The sequence below is a fragment of the Sabethes cyaneus genome, chromosome 2, assembly GCF_943734655.1.
Source record: "Sabethes cyaneus chromosome 2, idSabCyanKW18_F2, whole genome shotgun sequence".
Classification (NCBI taxonomy): domain Eukaryota; kingdom Metazoa; phylum Arthropoda; class Insecta; order Diptera; family Culicidae; genus Sabethes; species Sabethes cyaneus.
The window spans coordinates 6103319-6114191 of record NC_071354.1 but is presented as its reverse complement, the minus strand read 5'-3'; the positions used below and the strand labels follow the sequence as shown (position 1 = coordinate 6114191).

Sequence of the window (10873 nt, the reverse complement as noted above, 5' to 3'; positions counted from 1 at the left end):
CTCGTAGTAATTTTCTGCACATCCCGCCAGCGAATCCAAAGCTAACGAGCTGTCCATAGGTCATGAGTACGAGTGACCTCATTTAGACATATCTACCCATCCGCCTGATTAGCTCTCCTCGGTCAGCGGCCCTTTTGTCTACAGCAACTTGTACGTCTCTCCGAAGATAATGAAAGAGAAACAAAGCCTTCTTTATATTGTTCTACTCCCGTAGTTGTCACCCTCCCATCTTTCAACACGCTCTTCATCTTATCTCCCAGCCACTGGTACAACTTCTAACGGTTACAAATGCAAGATATTATTATTATTATTATTATTGTTATCTATACCTATAAAGAAGGATTTCTGTCTGTCTGTCTGTCTGTCTGTCCGTATGTTCCTTATAGAATCGAAAACTACTGAACCAATCGGCATGAAAATATGCATATAGAGGCTTTTTGGGGCCAGGAAAGGTTTTAGTGATGGTTAGAAACCCCTCCCCCCACTAAGAGGGGGGGCTCCCATACAAATGAAACACAAATTTCTGCATAACTCGACAACTAATCGTCAAGCATTTGTAGACTACATACAATAATGTTATTACAATGTTTACTTATATACTATACATTATTTCTATGGCTAAGTCGTAGTTTCATTTGGATTCTGGACATAGTGATGTCAATTCTTTCGCAATTTTGATAGCAAATAGAACAAAATTTGGCATGTGGGTGTTTTCGGTGACAAGAATTTATTCTATGGTAAATTGAGACCCCTCCCCTCTTTATAAGGGGAATTATAACTCTTCTCTTCTTTACAAGGGGGGCTTCCATACAAATTTCCTCATAACTCGAGAACTAATCAAGCAAATGGAACCAAATTTGGCATGTGAAAGTTTTCGAGGGCAAGAATATTTTCTATGGTGAATAAGGACCCCTCTCCACTTTAAAAGGGGGGGCTCCTATACAAACGAAATACAAATTTCCTCATAACTCGAGAGCTAATCAAGCAAATAGAACCAAATTTGGCATGTGGAGGTTTCTGGAGGCAAAAATATTTTCTATGGTGAATTAGGACCCCTCCCAACTTTAAGAGGGGGTGCTTCTACACAAATGAAATACAAATTTTCTCATAATCCGAGAACTAATCAAGCAAATGGAACCATATTTAGCATGTGGGTGTTTTTGGAGGCAACCATTTTTTCTATGATGAATTAGGACCCCTTACCTTTTTAAGAGGGGGGGCTCTCATACAAACGAAATACAAATTTCCTCATAACTCTAGAACTAATCAAGCAAATGGAACCAAATTTGACATGTAAGTGGTTTTGGACGCAAGATTTTTTTCTATAGTGAATTGAGACCCCTCTCTTCTTTAGAAAGCGAGTTATGGCCCATCTCCCCTTTAAGAGGGTGGGATTCCATACAAATGAAATGCAAATTTCCTCTTATCTCGAGAACTAATCAATCAAATGGAACCAAATTTGGCATGTGGGAATTTTAGATGGCAGAAATTTTTTCTATGGTGAATTATGACCCCTTCCCCTTTTAAGAGGGGAGCTCCCATACAAATGAAATTCAAATTTCCTTATAACTTGAGAACTAATCAAGCAAATGGAACCAAATTTGGCATGTGGGAGATTTTGGAGTCTTGAATTTATTTTATGATAGTTAGAGACTTCTCACCCCTGTGGTAGGGGGATATGGACTCTCATACAAATAAAACAGAAATTTTTGCGAAACTCAAAAACTAATCGAACTCGAGAAATTCGAGACTCTTCCATAAAACATTAGTCAATACAAGACCACAAAAACTATCTATAGTAACACTAGATCATTCAGGACGAGACGGTCGCGACTGTTGCCGGTGACCCGCCGTCGGAAGCGCCGCCCACTGGGGGGCTTGCAAAACTCGAAATTGTGACAAAGATCATCCGAGATTCATGATTTATGTACAACACAGGTTAATTTGTGGCAATACGAAGTTTGTCGGGTCAGTTAGTTATTCTATATTTGAAAGGTTTTCAGCCTGTGGCTGGTTCGCCCCTTAATGCAAGATGATCGCAGCCGCTTTTACATATTTGGACCTCCCCCATCCCCCCCCCCTTTTTAGCGAACACCCCCTTTTTGTCAACCCCCTGTGCTGATTCACTTGTATCAAGAAACATGTACGCCAAGTTTGCTGAAGAACAGTTAAGGCGTTCCGGAGTTATGTCGCAACTCGTTTACTTTTATCGTTTACTGCTTGCATCTTTCTAAGATACTAACATTTGAAAACGGCTTATTTTTATCACAAAATTTAATATAAGTGTAGAAGTAAAATAGATAGCCAGTTTTTTCCACCAAAAGTTGCGTATTATTGAGCCTCAAAAGGCATCTGAAAAACTGTTTTGCGTGAAATGCAAAATAAAAAAGTCATGGAGAACAATCGCAAAATATCAAAATCGCCCTAATATAGAAACAGCTCGAGATAGGGGTATTTTGTCTTCTGCAATATTACTCAAAATACTTCTAGCTATAAAATTGGTGAAGTGAATATCGCTCTATCTTGTTTCGTTTTGAAGATAATTTCTGGTTTTTGGTTAATTTAAGGGTCACCCTAAAATAGCTCATGCCAAAAAAATCGGGATCCTAAATCAACATTTTGCTGCTAACAGGCAAATAGTCTAAAATCAACGACTTCTGAGTAAACAATTTATTTCACCTAATTTGGTTTTCTGGACCACAGTGCAGTGGTTGGGTGAGACGAGAAACAAGAGTCCTCATCCAAATAGTAGCATCCGAATCATCGCTGAGGGGCGGAAGACGATGAATATCAAGGCGGGTGTGCCGCAGGGTTCCATTCTCGGTCCGACGCTTTAGAACGGTATGCACAAGGGTGTACTGACTCTGCAACAACTTAGAGATGAGGTTATCAGCGGTTATTTACTAATGACGGAAACTCGTACCTTCCAACGAAGTGCCAACTTCTCACTTAATATAAATGTTCGCGATTTAGCGGTTGAAATGCTTTTCTTCTAGCGATACGGACGCATAATTTAAATTATTGTTTGACTTCTCTGTTGGTTCCACATTATTAATTCTGTAATCCGGCCTAAAAATTCCAACTTTTCATCACACAACCATTTGAAGTTCATTTGAAAGGTTTAAGTTAGAGAATCTAGACCTTCAAACAGACTGGATAGTATTAAATCGTGTTTGAAATCAGGGTAACAGGAGGTCATCGTGTTAGGTTTATATCACTTTTACAGACAGATAGCAGCATTGAAACATTTTGATATGGAAATAACGAATGCCTCAAAAGGAAATCACGCATCGAAGTTAAGCGGAACATTCTGTGACAGTGATGATCACGATCGATTCGATGAATAAAGAATCCGTGTTCCATGCAAGTTTGAACTCAGCTGGATGAAAATTATCAAAAGGCCAACAATTCAAAACTTGTTCCATTCCAAATCGTTGTTTGACCCGTAGGTACCTGGACTGCCAGGTGGTGATTCTGTCAAACTGCATAGCAAACGACCGAACGCGTGTGTGACCTTTCCTCACCGGCACCCACACCCCCGCAGGCGCAACCAACTGCGATTTGCACGATAAGAGCGCATTGCATCATGGTTGGAACAATGCGACAAGCCATGTCACCCGACCCGTCAGATCGGGTCCAGGTCCAGGCAGGCGTGTGACATATTTACTACGGAGCACACAAGTTGTGACACAACTGCAAATAAACAACACTGCAGGTGCAGGTGCAGCAACCTAGCACCCTAGCAACGAGTAAGCAACGAGAGAGTTGGTTTTTTTTCTCGCATTACCTGCCGCGACTATCGCGGCAGGCCATGCTAATGTTTGATTGTTATCGTTTTATTTTATCAACAATTATCTTCTTCATCAACAGCATCTCTTTTTCTCCGAAATGGAAGGAAGGCTGCGAAAGGATGTCGCCTTTCTTATCGCATTACGTTTCTGTGTGTGTGTGTTTGTGTGCCTTGTGTTTTTATTTTTTCACTTCTCTTGTAGCGTTGAAATATGTACAAGGTAAAAATATTTAATTAGTGTATATTTCTAAAGCTCCGTTAGTTTTTGTTACAAGCACTTTGCATGCAAATCAGTTGTACAACCTTTTAACGATGTCTGCCTGCTCTTTGTTCTGCGCTACGGCACTGTGGAATTGTCGGTCTGCGATATGTCTAACGATATTCTTGCCCTGCAATGTTTTTAAAAAAAAACGAGTCTAACAAAACTACACAACCTTTCGGGGTGACTCTAACTCTAATCGATTCACCGATTAGACAGTGTGTTGCCTGGCTAAAATTCGGGCAGTTTGGCTTTCTTCTAATTAGTTTTTACCTAACTTCGGTAAAACAAAACGTCCTATCACAAGTCTTTCGCTTCGCTTCCCCGCGAACTGTGGCACACGCAAAAACCCATTCCATTTCATGCTCATTCATAATTTACTTCTACAAACAGATTTGTATTCAAATAAACTTAACTAGAAAGTCACTCGCTTGATATTCTCACCGACATTCTACAAGAATATCATAACAATAATTATTAATCTAGAGCAATAAGCAAAGGAGAAAAAGGGTCTTGGAAAGTTTCCAAATTATAACGTAATCAAAATAATCAAATTTGATGAGGCCACTGCGTCCGCAGCGGCGGTAGCATCCCATCCGGGGAAAAAGGGTATGATTTCTTAACTTTTACTTAGTGTACGTGTGTGTGTGTGTTTGTGTTTCGCTTAACTATTGTGTAAATCCTACACAGCCTACAACTGCCTCTGTTCGTTGGCAACGTTTCGGTACGTGGCCGTCGTCGTCGTCGTCGTCGGCGTCGTACCGTTGCCGTGCGCGTGACCGTTCTCGTACGTGCCACTCGCCGCCTCGATCGAAGCCGGCTTCTGAGGTTCATCGTTGTCCGGATTGTCCCACGGTTGCCTCGTGCCGGACGCAAATATGTTGAAGAATGTCGCGGTGAAGATGTACACCCCGGCCGCTATCACAAACACGATCCTCCACTGGGCGATCGTTGGCTGATGGGACGGAATGGAAGGTTAGGGTTAGGGTTTTTTGAATAAGTCGCTTGTTGATTGGATGATTTACCTTTCCTTCGATGATGTTGCCAGCTGCAATCGGTGCTAATAGACCAGCTAGATTAGCGGAGCAGTTGGTGATGGCCATCAGGATGCCGGCATAGCGCGGCGTGATGTCCAGGTGGTTGATTTTGAAGCCGGCGTAGATGCCTCCATTGAGGCCGATACCGATCGTCAGGATTGCCACCGTCAGCGCGCGGTTGCAGCCGGTGTAGGACGCAACAATTAGGGCGATCGCCGGTCCGTACTGACCGATGCTGTTCGAGATCTTGCGCGTAATGGTGTGGGTGAATCGGCCGGATGACAGCATCCAATCGGCAACCCAGCCGACCACGATCGAGAACAACCACATCGCCAGATATGGCAGGGCGGACAGAGTGCCGTTCTGCAAGTAGGACAAACACACCGCGATGAGAACATCGTTGACAAAAGAAATCAGCAAATTTTGCTATTAGTGCCAATCAACGCAATAATAAATCGTCGTTCTCAAATCAACCGACTCAAACGCAAATTAGATGATTATCCAGTTAAACCGGCCAGCAGTACTTACCGCCTTGATGGAGAACCTCAGCACCTGCTTCATGTACGTGGGCAGTTCGGTCATCAGCGTTTCGTAGCCATAGTTCTGACCTAAATGCGCCAACAGAATCGCGTAGAAGGGCATCGAGCAGAGAATGGATTTCCACGGAATTGGAGGAATGTTGACGCCTGCCTTGCCCCACACCGACTGCTGGATGTACTTTCGCTCGTCCTCCCTGATCGTCGGATGCGTGATCGGATCTTCGTGGCAGGTGAACAGGAAAGCCACCGACCACACCGTACCGATTATGCCGAACACGTAGAAAATCGACGGCCAACCGCCGTCGAATCCGTGATCGGACAGCAGCCCGGACAGCGGCATAGAAATAACCGTTCCGAACTGAGCTCCTGTGAGAGCAGAAATTAACCTTCATTAGCACTCGTCTCTAATTAAGAAATGACCGCCGCCATTACTCACCGGAATATACGATCGACCCCACTCGCGACCGCTCGTTCGGTGGAATCCACTTAGCCAGCATGGCATGCGTGCAGGGCACAATTGGTCCCTCGCCCAAACCCTGAATAAACCGCACGACAATCAACCACGGGGCTCCACCTTGCCGTGCTGCCACCGGCACCAGGAACGCGAACACGGAATTGATCAACATTCCCCAGCCGAGAAACCGCATCGCACCGTACCGTTTCGCCAGCAGCCCGAACGGAATCTGCGTGATCACGTAGCCGTAGAAAAACGACGACAGGATGTAGCCCTGCAGGCTGGTGCTCCACAGGAACTCCCCGTCCTGGTGGCCGGAGTCGTCCTGGTCGCCGTAATCGGTGTCCGGACACTCGTCGTCGAACACCTCGGCTTCGTGGGCGATTGCCGTCTGGTTCACCATCGCCACGATCGCCACCGACATGTTGGTGCGCATTACGTACGCATTGGCCATCCCCAGGAACAGCATGAACACGACATAGTGCCGCGTACCGAAACGACCTGTTGAGAGGGAAAAAGTAGCAAAAGAAAAACAGGTTTAGTATTAAGCACGTGCTTATACTGTTCGCGAAGCGAACTAATTTGCATTCTATTTTGTTTTACATATTAGAATACAATAAAAGCCTGACCACAATGTAGGTAATGCAAACGTTCTAGGATAAAATCTACGCAAGCAATTGTTTTGCCGATCAAGTCGGTCGTCGGTGAACGACGACGACAGTGAGAAAAATAACTTAAACAACTTAATCGCAGATCGTTTTACACAACTTACGTACGACAACCTGTAACGTCAACGTCACGTCGAGTTGTTACACAGGTCTTTATCATCCAAGCAAGTCATGGTTGTCATGAAAGTTATGGGAAAAAGTCATTGCTCGAAGGAGGGGAACACTGCTGCTGCTGCAGCAGCAGCAGCAGCAGCGACGGCAGTGGCTATTTTTATCCTCGGATCGGTGGTAACGTGAACGGGGTGACAATTCATTCTTCTTTCTGTCTGTCTGTCAACGATCGCAAAACACAGCAGCAGCCAGCGGCTGCAAAAAAAAACAGTCTAAATGGGGAAAACACTCTCGCCGCCGCAGCGCCAGCGCAGGTAAATTTATCTTATTGTGTTGCGCGGGGCAAAAGAAAAAATCTTTTCTTATCGTTGGTTGCGTTGGTACAATAACAAACGCCTACTTCTTTAGCGCTATAGCCATTTTTAACCCACTTTGATCTCTTTTGTGTAATTTTTGAAAACCACCAAGAGTGCTGTCATCTTCGTTAGGTTGAATTTCTTGATTCGAATTGAGTCAATTTGCTTTGTTCGGGATTTCAGGGACACGAAAACAGCCGTTGTTTTCCCACCGCAGATTAAATCAACCTGTCAGGTCAGTTGTCCCCCCTGAATATTGGAATTTTTGATAATATAAGCAGACAGAATTATTGCATGCGTCAATAGCAACTGCCTTCCGTTAAATACCAGCTTCTAACAATTCATTTATTTACTTTCCACAGATTGAAAATCCCGGAATGAACTGGTAACTTTGAAAATCGCCAATCAAGGTTAGTTAAGTTTGATCGCTTCACCAATTATTTTTACTAAAGCCATGTCCACTTCCTGTGATTACTACCTATATAAATTCAGTGAGAGGCTTGGTTGGTTGGGGATCGTTTCGCTGTCTAATTTGACAGACGTTGACCGACAGCAGGATAGATAAAAGTAGAGAGACTAAACAGACAAATTGTTTGACTGAAGCAATTTGAATTGGAACAAATTATGCTAATCAAATTATTACGGAATTCAATAAGAAGTTTCCATCATTCAATTTCCGACTTGGAATGTTCCATTCGTTAAAGAGATGGGGATCTGCTGTCCTAACCCACTTATGCTCCGATATCTTAAAATGGTTGTTCTGCCGTCAATCCGCTGGCAACGTTTCCTAAATTGTAGCCATTCAACAAATAAACAAGCACGTTATTGGTTAAACCGGCCGATTGTACTGAAAATTCAGCAGTCTTGGCAGGATCGCCAATACCCTCTTCCTGTACCAAATAACTGCCAAACTTGGACTGAATTCCACTGATTGCAACCCACGTTCAAACGCCAAACTTAGGAATTTAAAAAACTGGCGTTCCCAAACGCTTCGAAGGTATTCGCTGTCATGGGGTCGCTACTTGAAGGCACAATTCTCTGCTGCGTGTAACGCTTTTCGTACGGACAATCGGTAAAAATATGCTATCTATGTCCGACGAACACAGGAACAATATTCTGGTTGGTTTCTAAAATTAGAATATAAGGAGTTTCACTCGGTACTTCAACAGTCTCGACTAATGCTACAAAGTTTCAATTATTTGCGCAGCAGTTTTCAGAGTTTAACACAATTGGCTCGGGTAACCAAGTCGATACCACGTCCATAGATCTTCAGTCAGCATTCGATCGGATTGATCGAGATATTGCTCTGAGGAAGTTCGCTAAACTTAGGTTATCTCCTTTGTCGCTGGTTGGAGTCATACTTGTAAAACAGGAAGCTACAGGTTAAAATTAGATCATCGCTGCCAGACATATTTCGCGAATGAGACTCCCCAAGGTAGCAACCTTGGCCCGTTGCTATTTTCACTGTTTTTAATGATATGATAGCTCTACTTAACGGTAGATGTCAACTGATATATGCCGACGACCAAAAAATATACGACGCTGAGGAAAGCTTGGCCGATTGCTACGTTCTTTAGTATTTGTTGAAAAAATTTCCGATTGGCGCCGAGACATAGAGGTATTGATTGTATTGATCGGATTCATCGTAAACAGAGTCGTGAAGTTTTGGAATTTGACTATCGTATTAACGATCTGATACTTGAACGTGTCGAGATCTTGGAGTTTTGGTCGACACAAGGTTAACTTTTTGTAACCATCTCTCATCATGCATCGACAAAAGAAATGGAAAAGAATGGAAGTGTCCAAGGCCATTATGGCAGCTAAATTTCTCATGTCAGAAGTGAATAGTCCCACCTTATTAGAAGACTTACAGGCTATCGTTCAGATTTCACGAAAAATTCTGTTCAATCGATGTACGAAACCTTCCATGAGGTCTTCCACCTGTTCGAGGTCAACGAGGCACAATCGTCGCTCGTCAGCAATATTAAAAGAGTCAACACCAAATTATAAGAGCAGCAGCCAGCTAGCACTAGTGGGGCAAAAGTGCGAATACCGCGGGGCAAAAGTGCGAAACTCGAATCTATGAAATTAGTGCAGCAGTAGCTAACAAAACCACATTATCTTCAATCTGCAGTATGTTTCGGTAAGGAGTGTTCTCAATTTGCACCTTTCCTGTTTTTCGCTGGTGTATTGCAGCCTCCGTCAGATCGAAACTGTTCCAAACGTTTGTTTTTTGTTTCATCAGCGGAAAAACATTGTTTTCCTTCGGCCAACATCTGTAGAGCACGCAGTTTTCTGCAGATCTTCCATTTATAGTATCTTTAATATAGTGCCTAAAGCTGTATATAATTAGCTATACATTTTTGCCTCGTCCATGAGCCGCACTTTTGCCCCGTCCGTGAATCGAACTTTTACCCCGCCAGGCGCTTGACGAGGTTTGATTAAATTGTGGAAAAGCGAAATAAATTTTGTAAATTCTATTCGCCGTCTTTTCAAAACAGATATGTGAGTGATGTAAAACGCTGCTACAAATTTTTAACAAGTAATATCCTCCTGTTGATATCGTATTTGCCGTATAATGTAAAATTACATCAAAACAGCCCTAAAACAACATTTGCATATAACTCAGCAGCTATGCATCGTAGGCATTCAAAGTTTACGTTAGATTCAAGCTGTCAAAGTAGTCACCCATCCATGCCAATGTAGTCAATTCACTCGGAATCTGCACCGATAAATCATCGAATCGTACTTTTACCCGCATCGCACTTTTACCCCTCCTTACTCTATGCAACGCTTTTTGTGCGTACAATTGCCAAAGATCTGCTGTTTTTGTCAAAAGAACATAGTCGGAAACCAAACATAGCACAAGAGTGATTGCCGAAACCTTTTATATACAAACTAGTTGAGCCCGAATCTTACGATCCGGAAAATATAAGCGTTTGTCAGTCTTTACGTGTGTCTTTTGTGTGAGTGGCTCTGAACCGTCCATTCTCTGCAGCGAACCATTTCAAATGAGCGGCACGTTAATATCGCAGAAGCAATCAAGTCGAGCAGGTGAGTCGAGCGGTCGAGTCTAGCAGTTAAGTCGAACAGCCAAGTCGAGTAGTTAAATCAAGTAGTCTAGTCAAACATTTGAATCGAGCAGTCGGGTTGAGCAGCAGGTCGAGCAGCCGAATCGAGAAATTGAGTCGAGCAGTTGAGTCGAGCAGTTAAGCTGACTCAAGGGGTTAAGTCGAGTAGTTTAATAAAACAATCGTGCAGTCGAGCGTATGAGTCGAGTCGCGCAGTCAAATCGAGCAGTTAAATCAAGCAGTTGAGGCAAACATTCCAGTTGCGCAGTTCAGTTGAGCAGTCCAGTCGAGCAATCAAATCGAGCAGTCTAGTCGACCAGTCCAGTCGAGCAATCAAATCGACCGGTTGAGAAATCGAGCAGTCCAGCAGCAGGGCCCGACAACGTCACCTTCAATTGCATAGCGTCACCCAACAAGGAAGCAGTGAGGCTTCGGTTTCAACACAACCAGCACCGCCTTAGTTTCAAACTGGCTTCAGTCAGCGTCAGCTTCCTTGAAAAATCCTGTTGGCAGGATCGCCAATGTGCTTTTTCTGTACCAAAAAACTGCCCAACTGGCACTGTATCTCACTGAATAGACTCTTTAGCT

General features: G+C 43.4%; 1 protein-coding gene across 3 annotated transcripts in view; it reads right to left on the bottom strand.

The window, feature by feature from the left end:
- Window positions 1-3780: 3780 nt before the first annotated feature.
- The window catches only part of LOC128738472 (putative inorganic phosphate cotransporter), a 65261-nt gene continuing 58168 nt past the window's right edge, over window positions 3781-10873 (bottom strand). For 2 of the 3 annotated variants that reach the window (XM_053833650.1, XM_053833651.1), the window contains exons 3-6: window positions 6062-6580; window positions 5615-5991; window positions 5075-5449; window positions 3782-5004 (exon numbers count right to left, since the gene is read on the bottom strand). In XM_053833650.1, the coding sequence (XP_053689625.1) occupies window positions 4741-5004; window positions 5075-5449; window positions 5615-5991; window positions 6062-6580 (1535 nt within the window). In that variant the 3' untranslated portion in view covers window positions 3782-4740. Of the gene's footprint in view, window positions 5005-5074; window positions 5450-5614; window positions 5992-6061; window positions 6581-10873 lie in introns of all 3 variants that reach the window. The other variant, XM_053833649.1, reaches the window with a different exon arrangement.